This window comes from Heloderma suspectum, chromosome 8 (assembly GCF_057233095.1).
Source record: "Heloderma suspectum isolate Gila_16-S chromosome 8, 16-S_ref, whole genome shotgun sequence".
NCBI lineage: Eukaryota > Metazoa > Chordata > Lepidosauria > Squamata > Helodermatidae > Heloderma > Heloderma suspectum.
The window spans coordinates 15,740,902-15,762,114 of record NC_139465.1 but is presented as its reverse complement, the minus strand read 5'-3'; the positions used below and the strand labels follow the sequence as shown (position 1 = coordinate 15,762,114).

General features: G+C 44.5%; 2 protein-coding genes across 3 annotated transcripts in view; both read left to right on the top strand.

The window, feature by feature from the left end:
• Nucleotides 1–3,122, top strand: part of HEATR3 (HEAT repeat containing 3) — a 49,985-nt gene extending 46,863 nt beyond the window's left edge. The window contains exon 16 of the mRNA XM_084813002.1: nt 95–3,122. The gene's annotated coding sequence lies outside the window, so the exon portion shown is untranslated. The remainder of the gene's footprint in view (nt 1–94) is intronic.
• Nucleotides 3,123–7,073: 3,951 nt separating this feature from the next.
• The window catches only part of TENT4B (terminal nucleotidyltransferase 4B), a 59,858-nt gene continuing 45,718 nt past the window's right edge, over nt 7,074–21,213 (top strand). The window contains exon 1 of one of the 2 annotated variants that reach the window (XM_084812994.1): nt 7,074–8,371. In XM_084812994.1, coding sequence (XP_084669120.1) covers nt 7,647–8,371 — 725 coding nt within the window. In that variant the 5' untranslated portion in view covers nt 7,074–7,646. The remainder of the gene's footprint in view (nt 8,372–21,213) is intronic. The other variant, XM_084812995.1, reaches the window with a different exon arrangement.

The following is a 21,213-nucleotide window of genomic DNA, read 5'->3' as shown; positions in this document are numbered from 1 at the left end:
GGGAGGGGATTGGGGAGGGGAGGGTGCCCAGCCCAGAGGCTACAGTTTGCCTTTCTCCGCCTTAAACCTTTTTTTTTTTACTCATTTTTACCAGGCAGTGGTGAAAAGAAAGCAGAGAACGTCAGACAGAGCTGTAGGCAGTGTGGGGGTTCCAAGTAGAACTTCTTGCTCTGAAAATCTACCCAGCATGAAGCTTTCTGGGCTTCCTGATAAAGATAAGGAAATTTCATGGAGGATTTGCAGAGGCAATGCTCCTGCCGCTTCACATGGCCGAAGCTGATGAAACCTTCACGTTGCTAAATGCAAACACAAAATAAACAATACATGCTGCTGGCTAATTTCCTTCATTGTTATGGAGGGAGGTGCTGCACATTTAAAACCGCACGTTCACTTAGAATCATAGAATAGTACTGAAATGTACTAGTAGTGAAATTTCACTTAGTGAAATTTTAGTCACTGTCTGTTCAAAGCAATTATCATACATACAGGGCAAGCAGATCTGCACGAGCCTCTGATAACCTGAACGATTGAAAGACTTATCTGATTGGAATGAGGAAACTTGAATGAAAACAAAATAATTCCGCCCTGCACCATTAACTTAGATCTGTGTTTGACTGTGTTTTGCATTACATCTGCAAGTATATATTTTTCAAACCAACTAGCTAACTGAAATTACTATTATGTGGAAAAGTGGAATGTATTGCGTTTGGTAAGAGGTGCTGGCAAATGCCATGTAACAAAACACATCTGTGTCAAGAATACATTTTAAAATACTTGTAAATATCCTGAAAACCATCCACATGTGTGCAAAATACCTTTTCAACTCATGAAAATGGCTGACTTGTACATGCACATGCATACATGCACACGTATAAACCACATTTGCTCTCTCCATTTCTGCAAGTAAGCTTGGAAAAGCCAAAAATGTGTATTTGTAATTGGCCCTCCTCTCTCTCTTTTCTTGGAAGACTACCCAGTACATTTTGAGATATTGTCCAATAATTTGATTTGTAAATGGAGACTTTCCCTTGTGGCAATTAACCACAAATGTACCACAAGATGGAAAGAACAGCTACTCTGAATAAATCTGACATCAGGCTTTGACACCATGGATTAGGAGGTACTGTTAACATGATCTTTGAGTTTAGAGTTGGTTTACTTTGTGGTGGTTCTGATCCTACCTATCAGAACTTTGGAAGTGGCTTGAAGTAATTGTTGGGGTACTTTCCTTGGGAGTCTCATAAGACTGTGTTTCATTTTTGCTTTTATTCAATGTGTGTGTGTGTGTGTGTGTGTGAGAGAGAGAGAGAGAGAGAGAGAGAAAGGAGAAGCATAATTTGGTCTTCAGATTCTGATGGTGCTCACCACAGCTTCGAATTTTGACCAGACCAGATATGCCTTGCTGAGTAAAGAGTTTGGATGCTGGACTCCATTTGGACAAGACATAAATCATTGCTTTTAGTGGGGTATGTTTGCCCTTTGCTGCTGAGCAGCACTGAGATGCTTTGGGATGTGAGATTCCTCCTACAATTGTCAAGTGATGGCTTTGGCAATAAGTATATTTTCTCATCTTTAAAAAATAAAGAACATTTGGAGTTTTGACCACTCTTTTTGGATGCAGTTTCCTTCACAGTTGTCTATGATTTTGTAAGCACCAGATTAGATTACTAGCATGTAGTCCACTGTGGGTGGCATGGTTTAGATACTTCAGCTGGTACTGAGTGTAGTTTAACTATTGAGGGGCACGAGCCACAGGGAATTCTTAGCCCCTGTGTTTGCCACGTTTGTAATTCATTGCAATTGAATCTGATAGGCTGTTTCTTTATTGAAATAGCTTCATAGTTAAGAGCAGGTGAAGTGTTTTGCTCATGGCTCAGAAAATTTATTTTGTGGGGAGCTAATGTGGGTCCTTTCAAGAAAACTGACATCACTAGAACTTCTTGCCTGGCATAAATGTTCATTAAGGCCTGAAATTGCTGAGCTTCAGGAACCAGTTAAAGCCCCACAGAATATGCTGAACATGGTCTGAGTGTGTTCCGAGATGCAAGAATTTAGCAGCTATTGAAGTTTGCACTTGAATAGTGTCTATCTCTTTATTTAACCAGACAGTTGAGATAGATTTCTGATGCATCTGCTGACACTGTCTTCATTTACTTGCAAGATGTACTGTTGACTTCAACCCCTCTATTTTGCAAGCATTAAATAACAGTACTGCTTAGTTCTTATATATAATTATTTGGCTTTGAACTTGCCATATTCCTCGGGCAGGTAAAAAGGTTTAAAAATATAAAGTATAAGAAGGGACCTGTGGAAGTTTCATCAGTATTAATCCCCACCTTCTGATCTCCATGAAAGAGGTCTGATCACTTGCCATCAAAAGGATCTTTTGGAGGGAAAAGAATTGGGCTGAGAGGCTGTGCGTGTGTTAGGCCTTATTCACATCCCACCACCTGAATCCTTTTAGTGGCAAAGGATCAGTAAGCCCTTCTCTCTCACCTCCATGTGAATAATAACTGTATCGTTGTCCAATACTTATTTCAGCAGCATTTTCCCCAAGAATATACCTTTTTTGATGATATCATCATATTCGACAGTTCCCTGGGATTGCACTCTGGCCTCATCCATCAGCCAGAGAACCAGGGAGCACTGGCAGGCTGTACCTCCTGCCTCCCAGAAAGAACATCATCACAAGGGGGAAACCAACCTGGTCCTATACATCGGCTAGAGAGGGGAAGAGCTGCAGGGAGCTCGCTTCTCCCCTCCCTGCTAGAAAGAACAGGCAGCTCCATCTGACAGTTCCCTGGGACTGCAGACTCTGGCCTCATCCATCGGCCAGAGAACCAAGGGCCTCTGGGAAGCTGCACCTCCGGCCTCTCAGGAAAAACATCATGACAAGGGGGAAACCAGCCTGGCCCAATACATCAGCCAGCGATGTATTTGCTTTCTTCCCCCTCTTCCCTCGCAACCTGTTTTCCTCTTGTGTGGTGTCTATTAGATTGTAAGCCTGAGGGCAGGGACTGTTTTAATATTAGCCCTTGTAAGCCACTCTGGGAGCCTTTTTTGGCTGAAGAGTGGAGTAAAAATGCTCTAAATAAATAAATAAATAAAACACTTTGTACACTGAAAAATGATATGTAAATATTAATAATAGGTTTAGAAGGGAAAACTAAAGAAGGAGCATTGGCTAAGATTGGAAAGGGAAGACAGTGGCTGCTTCTTCAAAGTGTCAAGAAGAGGCAATCAAGTATTTTAGAAATGAGGGATTAGTCCAAAAGGTCTTAGAGAGGCTGATGAAGTCAGACCTATGGGTTAAACAGGAGGGAAAGGGTGGAGAGAGTTGGAAGCTCTACAGAAGAAAAAAAAGAGTTACCAACCAATCTGTGAATTGAAAGATAAGGAAATAAGTGCTGTGGTTCATGGCCTTCCAGAAGCCATGCCTTAGGGCAGACCTGCACAAATTGTGACATAACCAAACTGGATACTGCCTGTCATCTCTGTATTATCAGGAAACCTTCCTCCCACTACCTGCCTAGGCCTGTAAAAACTCCGGACTAAATATGACAAATTGGTCACCCTTTATTTCATTTTGTAAAACGAATCTTGTTAACAGAGGAAAAGCATTGTTTCTGGATGCTATAGGATTCTTTCCTACTTCCTTTACAAATGATTTTGTCAGGCCTCTTACTTTCTTAAGTACTTGTGTTGTTATCATTCTGTATTGATTTAAGTCCTTAAAATTAAAACAAAACTTAGAAGTTGCCAGCACTTGGCAGGCTACAATATGTGGCTAGGGACCTGCATTTGGCTTATGGGATCACAGATTGTGTGGCCTTTCCTAAGAGCTCGTCCCCTTGTTACTCTTAGATGTATTCAGAGAACATGCTATAGTTTAAGATCAGAAAGTAAGGCTCACTACACATGGCCAAAGTGACCATCTTTATTATTCATGAGTTCCATAGCTGAGGTTTGGAATTAAAAACTGTTCTAAGGATAGAGCATTGGCCTAAGGGGAGACTACAGATACACTGCAGTTCATGAAGGTGGTGTACATAAGCAGTGACTGAAGAAAGCATGCATCTACTATCTTTGAATGTAGAATTGTAAACTGAGTTATAGACTTAAATTATACAGGTATGAATAAAAATATCAAAGGTGAGGGCAGCAGGACCTAGACAGGCCAAATATCTTTTTACCAAAAGGTTACGTGTATGAGAGAGAGTGCAGGGTGTGTGTGAAGATAACATAAAGGACCTTGTGCAATAAACTGTGACATAAAAGTAAATATTAAAGCAAACAATCCTAGAGATGGTGGTGGGGCAGCCTAGAGCCCCCCACATTGGGTGGTAAAATGTTGCCAATGAACGGTGTTTATAGCAGCAACTGAGAGGATGGTGCATGAGGACAAATATGAACTGTCAAGTAACTTTTATTATTTTATTATTTTTACTATTATTAACAATATCAAGAAAAGTGTGTGAGTGGGTCAGGATCGGGCCCCTGGAATGAAGGGTGTGTATGTGGCATTTTGTACTGTACTATGGGCACAGTGGTGTATAAGAAGCTGGCCCTCCCACAAGGCATTTATGAGGTAGTGCACTTTGGAGGATAAGGTTATCAGTCGTCACTAGTCATGGCTATATATTACTTCTGATATCAGAAGCAATTTGCTTGTCAATACCAGCAGCTGGGGAACTTGAATTGAGAGGGTCCTGTTGACCTCATGTCCTGCTTGTGGACTTCCAAGAGGAGTTGATTGGCTTGGCCACTGTCAGAACAGAACACTGGACTCGATAGGCCTTTGGTCCAATCCAGCCCTGCTCTTCTTAGGTTATATTCTTAGGGTGGCCAACGGGGGGAGTGGGAGGTAGCATGAAAGGACAGCAGCTTGTCAATGAATATCCCATTATTTTTGTCACCATGCCATTAAGATTTTCTGCCTCAGTTTCCTAAAATAGCTTGGGCCATCAATAGGGAGTTGGAGCAAAGATGGGAAGGCTTAAGCTAAATGACCTAAGAGTTATGCATTTGTTGAAGAGGGCTTTAGCTTCCTGAAAGTACTGCAGTATATCACTTAGTCCTTTTAAGGTGCCACCAGATCTGGTGGCCGACATCTTGAAACACCTGTGTGTGTTCTTGAGATGCATTCGACGAAATAGCCTCTAGTCTTCTAAAGTCCATGCCACAATAAATCATTTACAGTGCAACCCTTTGCATATCTACTCAGAAGTAAGTATTTGGACTGAATCCCAGATAAGCTGAGTATAGCATTGCGACCGAAGCCTTTTAAATCATTGACTCAAGTCTTGCATTTGCTGTAACAAGACGGCAGCACCTCTGGCTTCGGCCATGAGAGGTACGGCCCAATTCATATTACAAAAGAACAGTTAATTCCGGTTATCCGCAAGAACTCAGTTCTGCAGGACTTCATTCCGCGCTTGCTACTGCGGAGTAGTGTGGCAACTCCACTAGCCTACTACAGCAGTTCCCTCCGTTTTACCATGTCCTTATTTTTGTTTCAATTTTTGCAAACCGCCTTGGTTAGTTCCAATTCTGTAAGGCGGTACAGAAGCGCAATAGGATGATGATGATGATGATGTAGTGGTAAAGCATGAGCTGTGGTTGTTGTTCAGTCGTTCAGTCGTGTCCGACTCTTCGTGACCCCATGGACCACAGCACGCCAGGCCTTCTTGTCCTGCGCTCTCTCCCGGAGCGTGCTCAAGTCCATATTCATTGCATCGGTGATGCTATCTAGCCATCTCATCCTCTGCCATCCCCTTCTCCTTTTGCCTTCAATCTTTCCCAGCATCAGGGTCTTTTCCAGAGAGTTTTCTCTTCTCATTAGGTGGCCAAAATATTTGAGCTTCGGCTTCAGTATCTGTCCTTCCAATGAGCACTCAGGGTTGATTTCCTTTAGGATTGACTGATTGGACCTCTTTGCAGTCCAGGGGACTCGTAAGAGTCTTCTCCAGCACCACAGTTTGAAAGCATCGATTCTTCGGCGCTCAGCCTTCCTTATAGTCCAGCTCTCACAGCCGTACGTTGCTACTGGGAAAACCGTAGCTTTGATTATACGAACCTTTGTCGGCAAGGTGATGTCTCTGCTTCTTACTTTGCTGTCTAGGCTTGCCATAGCTTTTCTCCCAAGGAGCAAGCGTCTTTTAATTTCATGGCTGCAGTCACCATCTGCGGAATGAGGCAGGCCATCCCTGCACTAAAACCAACTTGTTGTTCTTGAAGAGTCGGATACGACTGAACGTGACCCCATGGACCATAGCATGCCAGGCCTTCCTGTCCTGCGCTCTCTCCCGGAGCATGCTCAAGTTCATATTCATTGCATCGGTGATACTATCTAGCCATCTCATCCTCTGCCGTCCCCTTCTCCTTTCGCCCTCAGTCTTTCCCAGCGTCAGGGTCTTTTCCAGAGAGTTTTCTCTTCGCATTAGGTGGCCAAAATATTGGAGCTTCAGCTTCAGTATCTGTCCTTCCAATGAGCAGTCAGGGTTGATTTCCTTTAGGATGGACTGATTTGACCTCCTTGCAGTCCAGGGGACTCCTAAGAGTCTTCTCCAGCACCACAGTTCGAAAGCATCAATTCTTCATGACCCCATGGACCACAGCACGCCAGGCCTTCCTGTCCTGCGCTCTCTCCCGGAGCGTGCTCAAGTTCATAATCATTGCATCGGGGATGCTATCCAGCCATCTCATCCTCTGCCGTCCCCTTCTCCTTTTGCCCTCAGTCTTTCCCAGCACCAGGGTCTTTTCCAGGGAGTTTTCTCTTCGCATTAGGTGGCCAAAATATTCGAGCTTCAGCTTCAGTATCTGTCCTTCCAAGGAGCACTCAGGGTTGATTTCCTTTAGGACGGACTGATCTGCAACCCAATAAAAGGAACTCCGCGAGAACTATTGCCTCATTTAATAATAATTCTCAAAAGTGCGGGGCTGAGCGCTACGGTGCGACTGAGTGTGTGTGTGTGCGTGTGCGCGCGTGTGTGTGTAACTGTGGCACCGGCGCGCCTAAGGGAGCGCGGGGCGGGCGAGGCCTAGCGTGGCGTGTACCGCGCACGCTTCCAGGGCGCGGGGCGCGGCAGGCCCGGCCACAGCGCGCCGGCCCGCCGCCTTCTCCTCGCCGCCGCCCTCCGTCTCCCTCCCGCGCCTTTATTACGCGCGGCCCGTGCGGCGGCCGCCTCTTCGGCCGGGCCCCGCCTCGCTCGTCAGGAGGGGCGGGGGCCGCTGTGTGGCGCCGGAGGCGGAGAAGCGGCCGCGGTGCTCGCGAGGAAGTCAGTCGGAGGCCGAGCGAGCGAGCGACCCAGCTTGCGACAGGCGAGCCGGTTTTCCTAGGGAAAGGAGGCCGCCGAGGAAGGCGGCGGCTGCGGCGCGGCGGCCAACCAGCCCGGCCGCCCGCCCGCGGGGAGAGGCGACGCAGGGCCCGGGGAGCCTGGCGGAGGGCTCCCCCTTCCCCCGCGCGCTTTCTGCCTCGCCTTGCCCTGCCCTGCCCGTGCCCCCGCCGTGCCTACAGCCGCCCGCCGTCAGCGCTGGGAGCCGGTGGGCGCTGCCGGGCTCTCGGCCGCCTCGGCCGGGCCGGGCCGGGCCGGGGGACGCGTGGGAGGAGGAGCAGCCCGGTCGCTCGAGGGTCGGGCCCCCGTTTGATGGATCCCCGGATCGCCTGGTTCCAGCCAGAGCAGCTCGGCCCCTCGAACCGCCTGTGGATGCAGATCTGGGAGACCACGCAAGGGGTCCGCAACCTCTACTTCCAGCAGCAGCACGAGCAGCAGCGCGCCCAGCAGCAGCAGCAGCAGCAAAACGCCTCAGCGCCGCCGGCCTCCGCCTCGGCTCCCGCCGCCGCCGCCCGCCCCGGGGCCGGCCCAGCCTCGCCGCCCGGCATGTCCCGCGGCCCCCGCTGCGACGCCCAGCCCGACTTCCTGCCGCTCGAGAGCGCCGGCCGCCAGCAGCAGCAGCAGCACAGCCACCACCACCACCACCATCACCACCACCCGCGGCGGCAGGCCTCTCCGCAGCCGCCGGCCGCCGCCTGGGTAGGCCGGCCAGGCGCTCGGGCATCGCCCGCGCCGCCCGCCGCAGCCGTCTCTTCCGCCTCCGCCGTCGCCGCCTCGCCTTCCCCCGCCGCCGCTTCGGCTTCGGCTCACGCCGCCGCCGCCTCCTCGAACAGTTCGGCCGCCAGCAACAAGAGGAAACGGGACAACAAGGCCAGCACCTTCGGCCTCAATTACACGCTCTTGTTAGGGCCCGCCGGAGAAAGCGGGGACCCGGCGCCAGGGGACGGCCCCCTGGGAAGGCCGCAGGCCGGCCCGGACGAGCCCGCCTACATCGGCACCCCGTGGAAGAAGACGAATTACAGCCAAGGAGTGGTGGGGTGAGGAGCCTGGAAGGGGGCTGATTCTCCCTTTTCTTTCTCCCCCCCCTTATCTTTTTCCCTCTCTTTCTCTCTCCCCCCGGAGAGAGGCCTAGCGAAGGGGATGTATTGGAAAGGGCGTAGAAACGCACAAAAGGGCATACGATTGGGAAAAGTAGGGAAGCGGGGGAAGAGGTAGGAACAGTCACACGCTATATGTCTACTCAGAAGTAGGCCCCATTGAGTTCAGAGGGACTTACTCCCAGGAAAGGCTGTATACGATTGCAGGCTAGCCAAGATTATAAAACTGCGGAGCAGTTGCTCCAGTGCGCTGTGTACTTAATATATTGATTGAGAACAGCCAAGTATTCTAGGCAAAGGTCAACTTATTTCCTCTTAGTTAAGGGCATGTCTGTATGGGAGCCATACTTTTGGACCTAGAGGTCCCCACAGGTCTAATCCCAGATGCCTAGGCTGGTAGGGGTTGCTCAGTGGTGAGGCAGCTGCATTTCGCACGTGCTTGCAGGTTCTCTCTCTCTTTTTTTTTAAAAAAAGGATGTTTCAGGGTGTTCAGAATATATTTCCAGGGCTGAACTCCACCCTGGGTTGAGCCCTACCTCCAGGCTACCATTGAGAAATACTGGAAAAGAATCGAAAGTTAGCCAAAGCTCAGACCCACAAACTGGGTTGAAGAAGTACCAGGGATGGGACTCATATTATGGTGGTACAGGTCAGGGTGGCCATAGTACTGGGTATGGTAGGTGTGCTGGTTAGGCTTGGCTGCAGATATGCTGCAGAGTAGGCTTTTGAAGTATTTCTTTGGGGGGACCTCATTGGATTAAGTGGATTGTAGAACAAAGCAATAATGTGTGGACTGATTATTGGGGAAGGCCTAAGAGAGCATGGCTGTCATGCTGCAGAAGTCTGTAAGGCAGGGACTGTGCTTGTGGGGTTAGCCAGACTTGTCTATTGCTAAAGGGTTGATTCTGACGGAATTTGGGGTATTAAGTTAGGTTGGTGGCCATTGGGGTGTATGTTCGGTGGAGGGGGGAAAACAACACATGACCCAGGTTGGTGTAAGGTGATTAAAAAAAAAAACTTCTATGAGATACTTGTATGTGGACGTTGTGACGTTTTCATTATATCCTGCAGTACAGTGATGCACTTGATTAATGGATAGTCTCTTTAAAACACTGCCTGACAATCTTGGCCCAGAAGCACATGGCATGGGAAGCAAGAACATGTTTCTGTTCTCATTTGAAAGACAGGCCTCTATCATGATAGGATGTTGTGCATCCCCCTTTCAAATATTGTTTATTGCCTTAACCTTTGCATCCTATGTGCATCCTATGTACATCCATGGGGGGTGGGGGTCTTTTACATCTCTCATTCTACAGATTTTTGGTACTTGCCAGGATATGCCAGGCCGTCATTGCTTTAGCCTGTTGTTGCTTATTTGCACACAGAAAAGGGTAGGGATCCATCTAGATGCATACTTTTCTGTGGGTAGGGAAGAATGAGTAAACATGTACCTTGTGTGCTCTTAAATACCCCAGTAACAGCATGCATACTGTACAAAAGGACATGTTCAGGGTTGAGTCTCTTGGTCCTGCGACTGTAGCACCACCCTGTGCTGTCGCAGCATGTGTTCCAACGCATGGGAGTGCGTGGGCCAGGAGGCATATTACACACAGACTGTGTCTGATAAAGAGCATAGGGCTGGGTGTTCAGCGGACCAGGGAATCTTACACAGAAATTGCCTCCTTGGTTGGCTCTTCCAAAGACTCGTTTTTATGTGCAATTCCACATTTTCTAAATAAAATCTTTGTAAAATAGTGTTACATTATGCAGGATCCCAGGAGATAGGTGCCTTTCTGAATACAAATCTTGTGCCTGTGTGCAGAGCAAAGAGGGCGTGGAAGAAAGTCTTCTGCGCAGTTAATGCACAACTCCATGGCATGTTACACTTAATTTAACAAATATCTGTAACAAAGATCTCTTAGTGTTCCACCCACACACCCTATTTTTCCTACCTCATTCTTGCTGTTATTTTTGCTTTTTTCCATGTTACTTAAATTTAAAGCCCACCGGAAGGTGATTATGCTACCTGTGTGGTCTGTGATTCGGTAATTTTTTTAAACTATAGCAACCCATAATACCACTTTGCATTATCATGCATTAGGTGATTTTACAGCAATATGTTAAATGTGTCAACATTATGTTCAATGAAATCTGGTTTATAATTTTAATTCTTGAATAGAGAGTTTCAAGACAACTTGCAGTTTTTGTCTGTTTGATTTATATATCTTGTTTAATTTTAATATTTTGTGTATACTGAAATGTTTCAGGAATTTTTACAAACAATACCTCTGCACATCTAGCCTCAACTAAATGGTGTACTTCATTTTGTGGTCAATATAATGTACACAACCATCTACAGGCTTGTGTTGTGCCCCTAAGAGTGGCCTTGGCCAGATTCTACAGTGAAAGATTAAAAATACATATATAGAGAAGAGAACCATTATCTCCTCAAAAGTGTTTCTCTGTTAAATATTGTTGTGTGTTTTGAAACGTTCCTTCCTTCTTTCTTGAGTTTTGTCCCTTTTTTATCATACACCTTAGATTCAGTAGCTTAGTGGTTTGCAATAACCGTAGTTTAGAACCCAAGCCATGGTTTGAGCTTCCAAATGTATAAGCAACACCATGGTCTATAGCGTGTTGTTTATTCTTCATCTGCTTGTCACTGAACTCTTTATGTGCAGCATCCTCTGGAGATAGAGCAACAGCCATAAGTATATCGATTCAGGCATCCTAGCAAATCAAAGTTAAGCTTCCTTAACCATGGTTTGGCCTGAAATCTAAGTGTAGTCAGTGATCTGGTTTAGACACAACACTAAATTATGGCCTTTATGCATTCCTTTACCTCCTTGTGCACCCTCCCCTCTTCTCCTGGCACAGCTGCTAGAAGACGATTGGATGCTTTTGCTCCACTTTTCAGTTACCTGGCACTTGTTTCCCTAAACCATAGTTAAGATTAACCACAGTTTCTCTGGGTTTGCACGTAACAAGTAACTTCAGTTAGTTGAAAATGGAAGCAAAAGCTTCTGATCATGCAGCAATGATGGAAGAAGAGAGAGGAGGGGGTCATGAACCAGCTCATTTACATAACACTAAACCATAGATTAGCATTATGTCTAAACACCACCAATGTGGAAAATGGCATCTTTCTCAGATATGTTGACTTTCCAGTTAAACTAATCTTGTGAATTCGAGTGCTTAGGAGTTGGAGTCAAAATTAGTTTCCCTTTAATGACCCCAAGCCAATCACTACTTCAAATCACTACTCAATTCTGAAAGCGCATCCACTCTTAGGATCTCTTTGTCTGGCAACCCCTGGGTTAACCTGAGCTTTTCATGATGGCCAATTGTAGGCTGGAGTCATACAGAAAAGCCTTTTTTTTTTGGACTTTGTGTTCCCCATTTGACATTTAACTTAGCAGAAAACTGGTTCTCTTAGTATTTGTAGGCAGAATCTTCCAATATTTCTGCTCTAGTAAATTACTGGTCAGGTTTCAAGATAATAAAATTTGAATAAAATTGTGAAACATGGACTTCTGTATTATACTGGGCATGGAAAAGCTGAGTAATCAGCCTGTGTGCATTGAAGCCTCCCCTGCCAGGGAAAGTCAGCACGTGCCAAAGCTTGGCCTCAGGCCAAGGCATGGAATGGGGGGAGTGCTCCTTTACTCAGCTGGGGAGGCTTTGGTGTGCACGGGCTTTCCCTGGTGCCTACCAAAGCCGAATCACACTGGGAGCTTGGCCCCATTCTGACATCAGGCATGGCCCTGACATCATTTAACACATGGAGAAGGTAATCTGGTCCCCAATCCCTCTGAAGTTCCCCACCCCACTTCGAAACCCACCTGCGGAAGTAGTGAATGTGAACAACTCAGTGCAGTATGTTACTTTTACATAGTTGAAGTGGGGAGGTCTTAAGTAAAATACAAATGAGATCAATTGATAGCGACCAGGTTCTAATGAACAGAAGATCTGGAAGATCTGCGTTCAAATGCTACTGCTATCATGGACTTGAGGAAGCTGATGTTTTCCAGCCTCAGTTCCCCTTATGAAACAGGACTAAGAATGATAGAATTCAGGTGTGCATGAGCTTAAAAGAATTCAGACTTTTTTTTAAAAAAAGTTCTACTTAGGTAGTATAGCAGGAGCACATACTGGTAGAATCAATCTGGAAAGTTTTTTGCCTAGTCTGCTTAGATGCTTTGTGAACCATTTAATACTCTGTTCCAATCTGCTTTGCAGTCTTCCTTTTTTAAAAAATGTGCTTATTTTCAGCTTCTCAAGACTTGTGCAATTAATACTTTGAATTTTACAGTAAATTGCATCCTGTCCTCTTTGAGATAAACAGAGATGCTGATTTCCTAAAACATAGTTTATCAAATGGTTATTTGCTCTTGTTCTTACAGTAGCCTTGTTTCACTAATTGCTTATTTTGTAAACTAAATTGTGTCTACAGTTTAGTTGTATGGATACATAGTTTGCCACTGCACTGGCTAACATGAATTGCTTAATCCTATTATGTGTCTTGTCTGAAATGCTACAAGGTGTTAGCAGTACTGTCCACTTAGACTGTTAGCTTGGTCTGAGTAATATTTGTCTTAAGAGAAATGTCCTGATATATTTAATTCAGCATCACAGTAGCATAGATCAAATGAGCTAGCTGTCCAAGTTAAAGGATAATCTCTTATGCCAGTGGTCCAGTTGTACACACTGAATAAGGAAATCTCTTACATGGAGTCAGACGATTGGTCTATATAGCCTCAACGGGCAATAGCCCTTCTGGACCTTCAGGTACAGGTGTTGCTCTGTTTCTTGACATTAAGTGGATAGGGCCAGCCCTATCAGTAGGCAGGGTGAGAAGGCCAACTCAAGTAGCAGATGCGGGGGACCATAGTGTTAAGAGGACAAGATTGTGGTATGTTGCTTGCTGCCCTCAGGTGCGGTAGAAGATGGTCTCTGATTGGGAGAAGGTGCCATTTTGTCCTTTGCCTCAAGCAACGAAATGTCGTGGGATGTCCCTGTAAGTGGGGATGTCAGAGATGGAATTTTGGACCCTCTACATGCAAAGCATTTGCTCTGCTATTGGGCTGTATCCCCTCCCAATGTAGCAAACTATTTCCTGCTTGTATATTGTTTCAATCTGATCAACAGTGTTAGTTGTTAAAAGTCTCCCTCCAAGATTCTGATATCAGTAGTTAACTCAAGTAAGCATAGCTTTCTCTCATTCACCCGTTAATCTAGTCTGATAAGAGATAGAACAGCCCCATAGTCATTTATATGTCTTCCTGACAGAGCTTAAAAGTATAGATTTCTAGGACCTGAAGGCCCCAGCTTTGTGCATAGAAGTAGGATCATTTGTGCCCCACGTGACTGGATTTACCATCCTCGGTTATCTGTAGTCCAGTATGATATGTAAGCTTACTGTACTCTTTTCAGCCTTGAAAGATTTCCTTTATATGACCCTTTTGAGGAATTTTCATTTAAAAGAATATTTTTTCATTAAGTTTTGAATTTATAATTGTAGGTTCAAAAACCAAACATGGCAATATCAGGTTTAGCAACGTACATCTACAAAAATGCATGTCTGAAAAAAAATTCTGTGTGCCATTGAACAATTGAGCCCATTCAGTATTGCTGACTAATCAGCTAGCTGTAGATAAGGTGATAAAGACAAGGGATATTTACAAAGGCTTCTGAGTAACGTCCATTAGTTGTCTACCAATATATTGAAAGGTAATGTAGGCCATTTGATTCTTTGTACAAAAACCCAATCTGTTTTATGTTCAAGGTGTTAGAAAAGAAAAGAAAAGAAAATAGTGACGTAACCAAACACATGTAAAACAACTTGTAAAAATATTAAATCATGGTATTAGTTAATAGCATTTTCATTTTATACAACTCAGTGAGGAAATCATCAGGATTTCATTTAACTGTACCCATTCTTACATTAGGATGTCGAACTTTTCTACATTCAGAAAAGCCTTCATGACAATTATAAAATTCATGCAAGTTCTAAAATAGTATCTGTAACTGTTAGGGTTATGTCTTGATTGTGCAATAGCAAAAAGTTCACAAATCCATCTGTTAAGATCAGCACTCATTTTCTATCCAAATTAAATGCTGTTGAACAGATTCCTGCAATAATCAGTGTGTGATGGCTTGGTACCTGGGTATATTTTTCTTCAAAAGAAATTTATTCCATCTGTTTAATCCCTCCAAAGTATGTTGCCTTTCTTCTTGAAATTTAATAAACATTGTCAGCATAATTGTATTGCTGTAACCATGCAATTTCCCAATTGCAAGTTGTTAATAGATGGGAAAAATAAAATTTCTTCTTTTAAGGCTGAGCCCATTAGCTATGTTTGAAATTTTTCCTGTTTTATTATTAGATCTCTGACACTCGTAATCATTGGTATTAAACATTTGTTTTCAACCTCCGAAGAGTGAGACACTACTAAGTAATAACTTCATTGTAATATTAACATTCAGTTCGGGGGGCCTGTGAATAATCACAGGGGTAAATGATGGGGAAATCCCTCCTCCTATTTTATTATGCAGTAGCATTAGGTTTAGGGCTGGTGCGGTCATCTCAGAATCTTCCAGTATGTGTGTGTAAGGGAAGATGGTGTTATCCCACTTGTTGCTCTGCATGGAAGAGTCTGGCGAAAATTAGCATGAGGGAATGCATAGGAAGCTGCCTTATACTATGCCAGGTCTGTCTCAGTATTTTCTACTTTGGCATTGGCTCTCCAAGATCTCAGGCAAAGTTTTTTTTCCCCATCACCTGCTACCTGACCCTTTTGACTAGAGATGCTGGGGATTGAACCTGAGACCTTCTGCAGACAAAGCATGTGCTCCATTGCTTAGCTATGGCCTCTCCCCTAAAATGCGTGCCTGAAGGTGTGCAATGCAGACCCAAATTCCTGTCTCTTCCAGGATCCTTCAAGCTGTTAGTTGTTCTGGCCCTTTCATGGCTTAAATCAGGGGTAGGCAGCCTGGTGTCCCCACCCAGCATGGTCAGTGGTCTGGGATTATGGAGGTTGTAGTTCAAAACATCTGAAGGGCACTGAGTTGCTTACCTGTACCCTAAATAGTCCTCTGAGGGTTGATTTGGTTTGGTGGAAGTGCTTATCTTTCCTAAACCCTTTTCAGTTGCAAAGAATCCTAGAGGAGAAACATATTAGGTCTTCAGGCATGCATTTTTGAACCTCATTTTCCCTCCTTTTGTTAGATCCTAGGCCAGCCTTCCTCAACCTGGTAGCCTCCAGATTTTGGGGGGCTACAAATCCCAGGATTCCTAACAGTTGGCCATGCTGGCTGGGGCTGATGTGATTGAAGTCCAACACATCTAGAGACCACGAGGCTTGGGAAGGGTGCTTGAGACTGAAAGCAAGCAAGCAGTTGCTTCCCTTTAGCCTAATGTCTTGTGCCTGCACTCTACCCGTATGCTGCCAAAGTTACAAGGCAGTTTGTCGGGTGTGCACAGGTATAGCCCTCAGTCTTTCTTCCATGGGCCTTTAAAATAGACCCCAAACAATATTTTTCTGCATACTTGGGGGGAGGTCCCTTTTATGTTTAGAAACCCTTCTTCTCTCTGGGAAGTTGAATTCTGGCTAGCCACCCTACTATTAGAGGGGGAGATTTTTTGTTGCTTTCCATATATGTTCTCAACCTGAAGGACCTGTAGAGTAACTGTTCCATTGACGTGGTCTTCCTCCAGTCCTTCTATGTGTATTCAGATTTCTAGCACTACTTAATCCATTATTGCTAGTAATCTGTTGGTGCCAAAAAGTACTTTGCAGACTGTCACCTTCTAACTAGCTAATTACCAGCAAATCTGATAATGCTACCCTTCCAAAGCTTGGAGTGCTTGTCTTGCCGAGTGTCCCATTGCCACCATATAGAGTAACTTAAAGCCTTCAGATTTTGTTGCCTTTTGAACATAATTTTTTCTATAATCTTTAAAAATAATCCTACTTGTTTGATATACCACATATTCATTTATATCACATGATTTATGCCCTGCCTCTGCAAATACTGTCTAGGGCATTTTAGAAAGAAAGAAAATGGAAAAAGATGGAAAATACAATAAAACGACAGTTAAAAAGAGCAAACACAAAAATGATGGAGCAATTAATATAGTAAAAACAATAATTTAAACTTGAGAAGCAATAAAAGCAATAAAAAAGTTCCAATCACTAAAGGTCTGGCTAGATAAAAAAAAAAAAGTCTTGGCCTGGCACCTAAAGGTAACCAGAACAGGCACCAAATGAGCAGCCATGGGGAGAACATTTTATATCTGGGATGCCACCATAGAAAAGGCCCTCTTCCCAAGAGTCACATTGTACTGATGGCAGGGGATCTGGAGAAGGGCCTCTGATAACACACTTGTGTGCAGGTTCATCTGAGAGCAGATAGTCAGGTTTCAGCCTTCATAGGCATTTGAATTTTGCCTGGAAATGGACAGGAAACGAGTGAAGCTGATTTAAAACTGTTGAGAGGTTAGAGATGTAACATTTCCAGAGAATTTTGAAGCCAGGGAAAAATGCACATTTTGTGGTGGTTGCAGGGGTTGGGGGACAGAGGGTGCAGGGAAGAGCACGGATAGTTTGGGAAAAATTAAAATATTTGCAATACTTCATCAAACCTAAAGTTATTTTACTGCTTTAACAGCATATCAACATCGTTTAAACCTTAATTAGGATATAGAATTGTATTATCTGACATATTTATGAAATTTACAGAGCAATCGTATGCATGTTTGCCCAGAAGTAAAACCCAGTTTGCTTAGGAGAGCTTGCTCCAGGTAAGTATATATAGAATTGGAGCCTCGAAGATATGGTGGGAGCAATCCTATGGCCACTAGACACTATCTAGAGGGCCATAGGATTTTTCAGTTTCTGGGAAAAGAGGTGGGAGCCAGGGCTCCGACCTTGGTTCCCTGAAACGATGTTCTCCACCCTCTCCCCTGCCCCTTGTAGCTGGTGTGGTTCTCTCTGCACTCGAAAACAGAGTGGGGATGGGGAAAAGGGGGAGGTCCTGGGGGAGGGGAGGAGTCCGTGGAAGCCGTGTTACTCAGCTTCCTATGCACCACGCGGCATCCCCCCTCCTGCTCTGAAGCTCCCCATCTAGATAGGCAAAACTGCCTATCTAGCCAAAAATGCAGGGCAGCCGGAGCACAGAGAAAGGCATCATCTCCGTGCTCCAGCCACCCTGGATAGTTCTCCTGTATTGGATAGTTGTCAGCCTATGACTTCGGAGGCTGATGACTATCTCTATATGACTGCGCCCTTAAACGCTTTAATGTTGCTTTATTTCTTTAATAAAGGCACCATGTTGTGGTTCTAGTCACATTTGGCTGAGTATCCCAAGAAGATGGGGCTGGGGGATTTTTCATCATCTATTTGCTTAAGAGGTTTCTCCAAGCTTTATTTTTTCCACCATGCTGTTTAACATATACATAAAGCTGCTGAGAGAGGTCGTCCGGAGTTTGGGGGTTGGGTCTCATCACTAGGTTGATTATGCCCAGCTCTATCTCTCCTTTTCAAGTGATGCCAAGGAGACTGTGGAAATCCTGGGTGCAGTGAGGGACTGGATGTGGGTGAACAAACCTGAAGCTCAATTCAGACAGAATGGAGGTCCTTTTGGCAAGTAGACAGGCCAACCTGGGATGGGGAATCCAGCCTGTTCTGGATAGAGTAGCGCTCCCTCTGAAGGTTCATGTATGCAGCTTGGGGGTGCTCTTGGATCCAGTGCTGCTCCTGGATGGTCAGGTGGCAGCGGTGGCCAGGAGTTCTTTTCCCAGCTTCAGTTGGTGCACCAGTTGTGTCTCTTCCTGGGGGATGTGGATCTGGCCACAATGATCCGTGCAAATCATCTGGTGTTTTGATTACTATAATGTGCTGCATGTGAGCCTGCCCTTGAAGAGTGTTTGGAAACTTCAGCTAGTGCAAAATGGAGCAGCCAGATTTTTGTCTGGTGTGAGTTTTACAGACCAAACTTGAAACAGCTGCACTGGCTTCCAATTGGTTTCCAAGCACAATTTATATTCTGATTCTTCCCCTGGCCCCAAGTCATTTAGGGCTTTATAGGTATCTAAAAGACCACCTCCTCTTGTATGAGCCTGCCTGAACTTTGCACTTGTCATCTAAAGCCCTGTTGCATGTTCCATCTCCTAGAGAGGTGAGGTTGATGGGCACTCATAACAGCCCCTTTTGTGTAGCAGCACCCCAGTTGTGGAATGCCCTCCCTAGGGGGGGTTAGGCTAGTGTTCTTCTTAGTGTCATTTAGACAGCTAGCAAACATGATACTGTTCAGCCGAGCATTTAGTAGTTCATGCCTCTCTCTGTTCTTATCATTAATCTCCAGTTTTAAAATATATTTTAGGTTTTGGTATTTTTATCTTTGTATTTTTATTGTACAAGCACCCACTGAGTGGAGGGGTGATCCAAAAATATTCTAATTAAATAAATTTCTGATTCACCTTGCTACTCAGTAAGTGCTTGAGGTGATTTACAGCAAAATCACAATAAAATACAATTCCATACAAAACTCAAACAAAACAGATAAATTCATTGCAATAAAATGGGAACTTTCTAAAAATCAAACTGGGAGAAAGGGCATCCAAATGGCAAATGTGGTTCAGTGTAAGCAAGTGTAAAGTGATGCACGTTGGGGCAAAAAAGTCCCAGCTTCAAGTATAACCTGATGGGATCTGAGCTAGCAGTGACAGACCAAGGAAGAGATCTTGGACAGCTTGATGAAAATGTCAACCCAGTGTGTGGCTGCTGTAAAAAAGACAAAGTCCGTGTTAGGCATAATTAGGGAAGGAATTGAGACTAAAACTGCCAATATCATACTGCCCTTATACAAATCTATGATGTGACCACACTTGGAATACTGTGTACAGTTCTGGTCACTGCACCTAAAAAAAGATATTGTAGAGTTGGAAAAAGTGCAGAGAGGGGCAACTAAAATGGTCAAGGGGGTGGAGCAACTCCCTGTGAAGGAAGGTTACAGCAGCTGAAATTGTTTAGCTTGGAAAAAAGGAGGGTAAGGGGAGACATGATAGAGGTGTATAAAGTTATGCTTGGTGTGGAGAATGTGGACAAGGAGATATTTCTCTCTATCATAATACTAGAATCCGGGGTCATCCTATAAAGCTGATAGGTGGGAGATTCAGGACAGATAAAAGGAAGGACTTCTTCACACAGTGCATAGTTAAACTATGGAATTTGCTGCCACAAGACGTGATGGCCACCAGTTTGGATGGCTTTAAAAGTGGGTTAGACAAATTCCTGGAGGAAAAGGCTATCCATGGCTACTAGTCCTGATTGCTCTATGCTACCTCCAGTATCAGAGGCAGTAAGCCTATGTACACCAGTTGCTGGGGAACAAGGGCAGGAGGGTGCTGTTTCACTCATGTCCCGCTTGGGAGTTTCCCATGGGCAGCAGGTTGGCCACTGTGTGAACAGAATGCTGGACTAGATGAACCCTTGGTCTGATCCAACATGGCTCTTCTTATGTTATGTTTTTATCATGCCTGTAAATAGAATTTCATTTTTAATGCTAAATTCACATAGAATTTGGTCTGATCCAACATGGCTCTTATTATGTTCTTATGTTCTAAAGAATGGCATTCATTACTATAAGGTTGGAAGAACAGTATAGTTTTTACCAGCCATCTAAAGGTGCCAGCTATCTTCCCTTGGGTACAAGCAGAATTGTGAATATACCTAATACTAAAGAGAGCTGCAAAGCATTGGACCTTATGTTAGCTAAGCACTGCACAAATCACCAAGAAGCAGGGGAAAAAAAAAGTAGAAAATAGACACCATACGTGTTGTAGAAAACAAAAGGAAGTATTACATGGACAAAGGGTCTCATGCAGTCACAATATTGAGGACTAGCAGCATATTTAGATACTGAATTATAACTTGAATTGTTACTGTATGCACATTATAGCATATGAATTGTGGACAAGATTAGTCACATTTAAAGAAGAAACATGACCTTCAAAATGCTTCAGATCTCAAATCTAATCAGAATCATTTTCTGAAAGATTAGTAACTTCTGGTTCTGAATCTGACCTTCCATTTTAATTTTCATGGACTTCTGAAAACTTGAAGTTTGCACAGATTGAGAGAACTGTCTCTGTTCTTTCACATGTTTGTTGATTTCCGGATTTGGTGTATTTCCAAATATGGGCAGTGTTATTTCATATGCTGCATAAGATGGAGGCATCTGAATCATAAAAAGCATTTCATTGATTGCAAAAAAGAGAATATTTCATAGGAGGTTTTTTTTTCCAGAAAATATTCTCCAAAAATATTTTCCAATTCCCCCATTAATTAAAAAGCTCTTGGAACTGGGAACTCTCCCTGAATTGCAGATTTAGCCATGTTACATGGTATATTTGTGCTGTACCATGACATGGGCAAAGCTTTCTGCTGAAAGCAGGTCGAGCCTGTGCTGACAGGTATAGCCCTGCTACGATTGATAAAGAGCCCTGGCAAGGGCGCGATGAAAAAAGGCATTCTGAAAAAGCCTAACATAAACCTGGAAGATGTTAACAACTATAGGTGAGTTGCTGATTTTGGAACAGAAACTGCCTTGGTCGCCCTGTGGGATTACCTTTGCTGAGAGAGGAACAGGGGGAGTGTGACCCTGTTGATTCTCTTAGACCTCTCAGCAGCTTTTGTTACCATCGACCATGGTATCCTTCTCAATAGGCTGTCTGGGCTGGGAGTTGGAGATACTGCACTGTACTGATTCCATTCCTACTT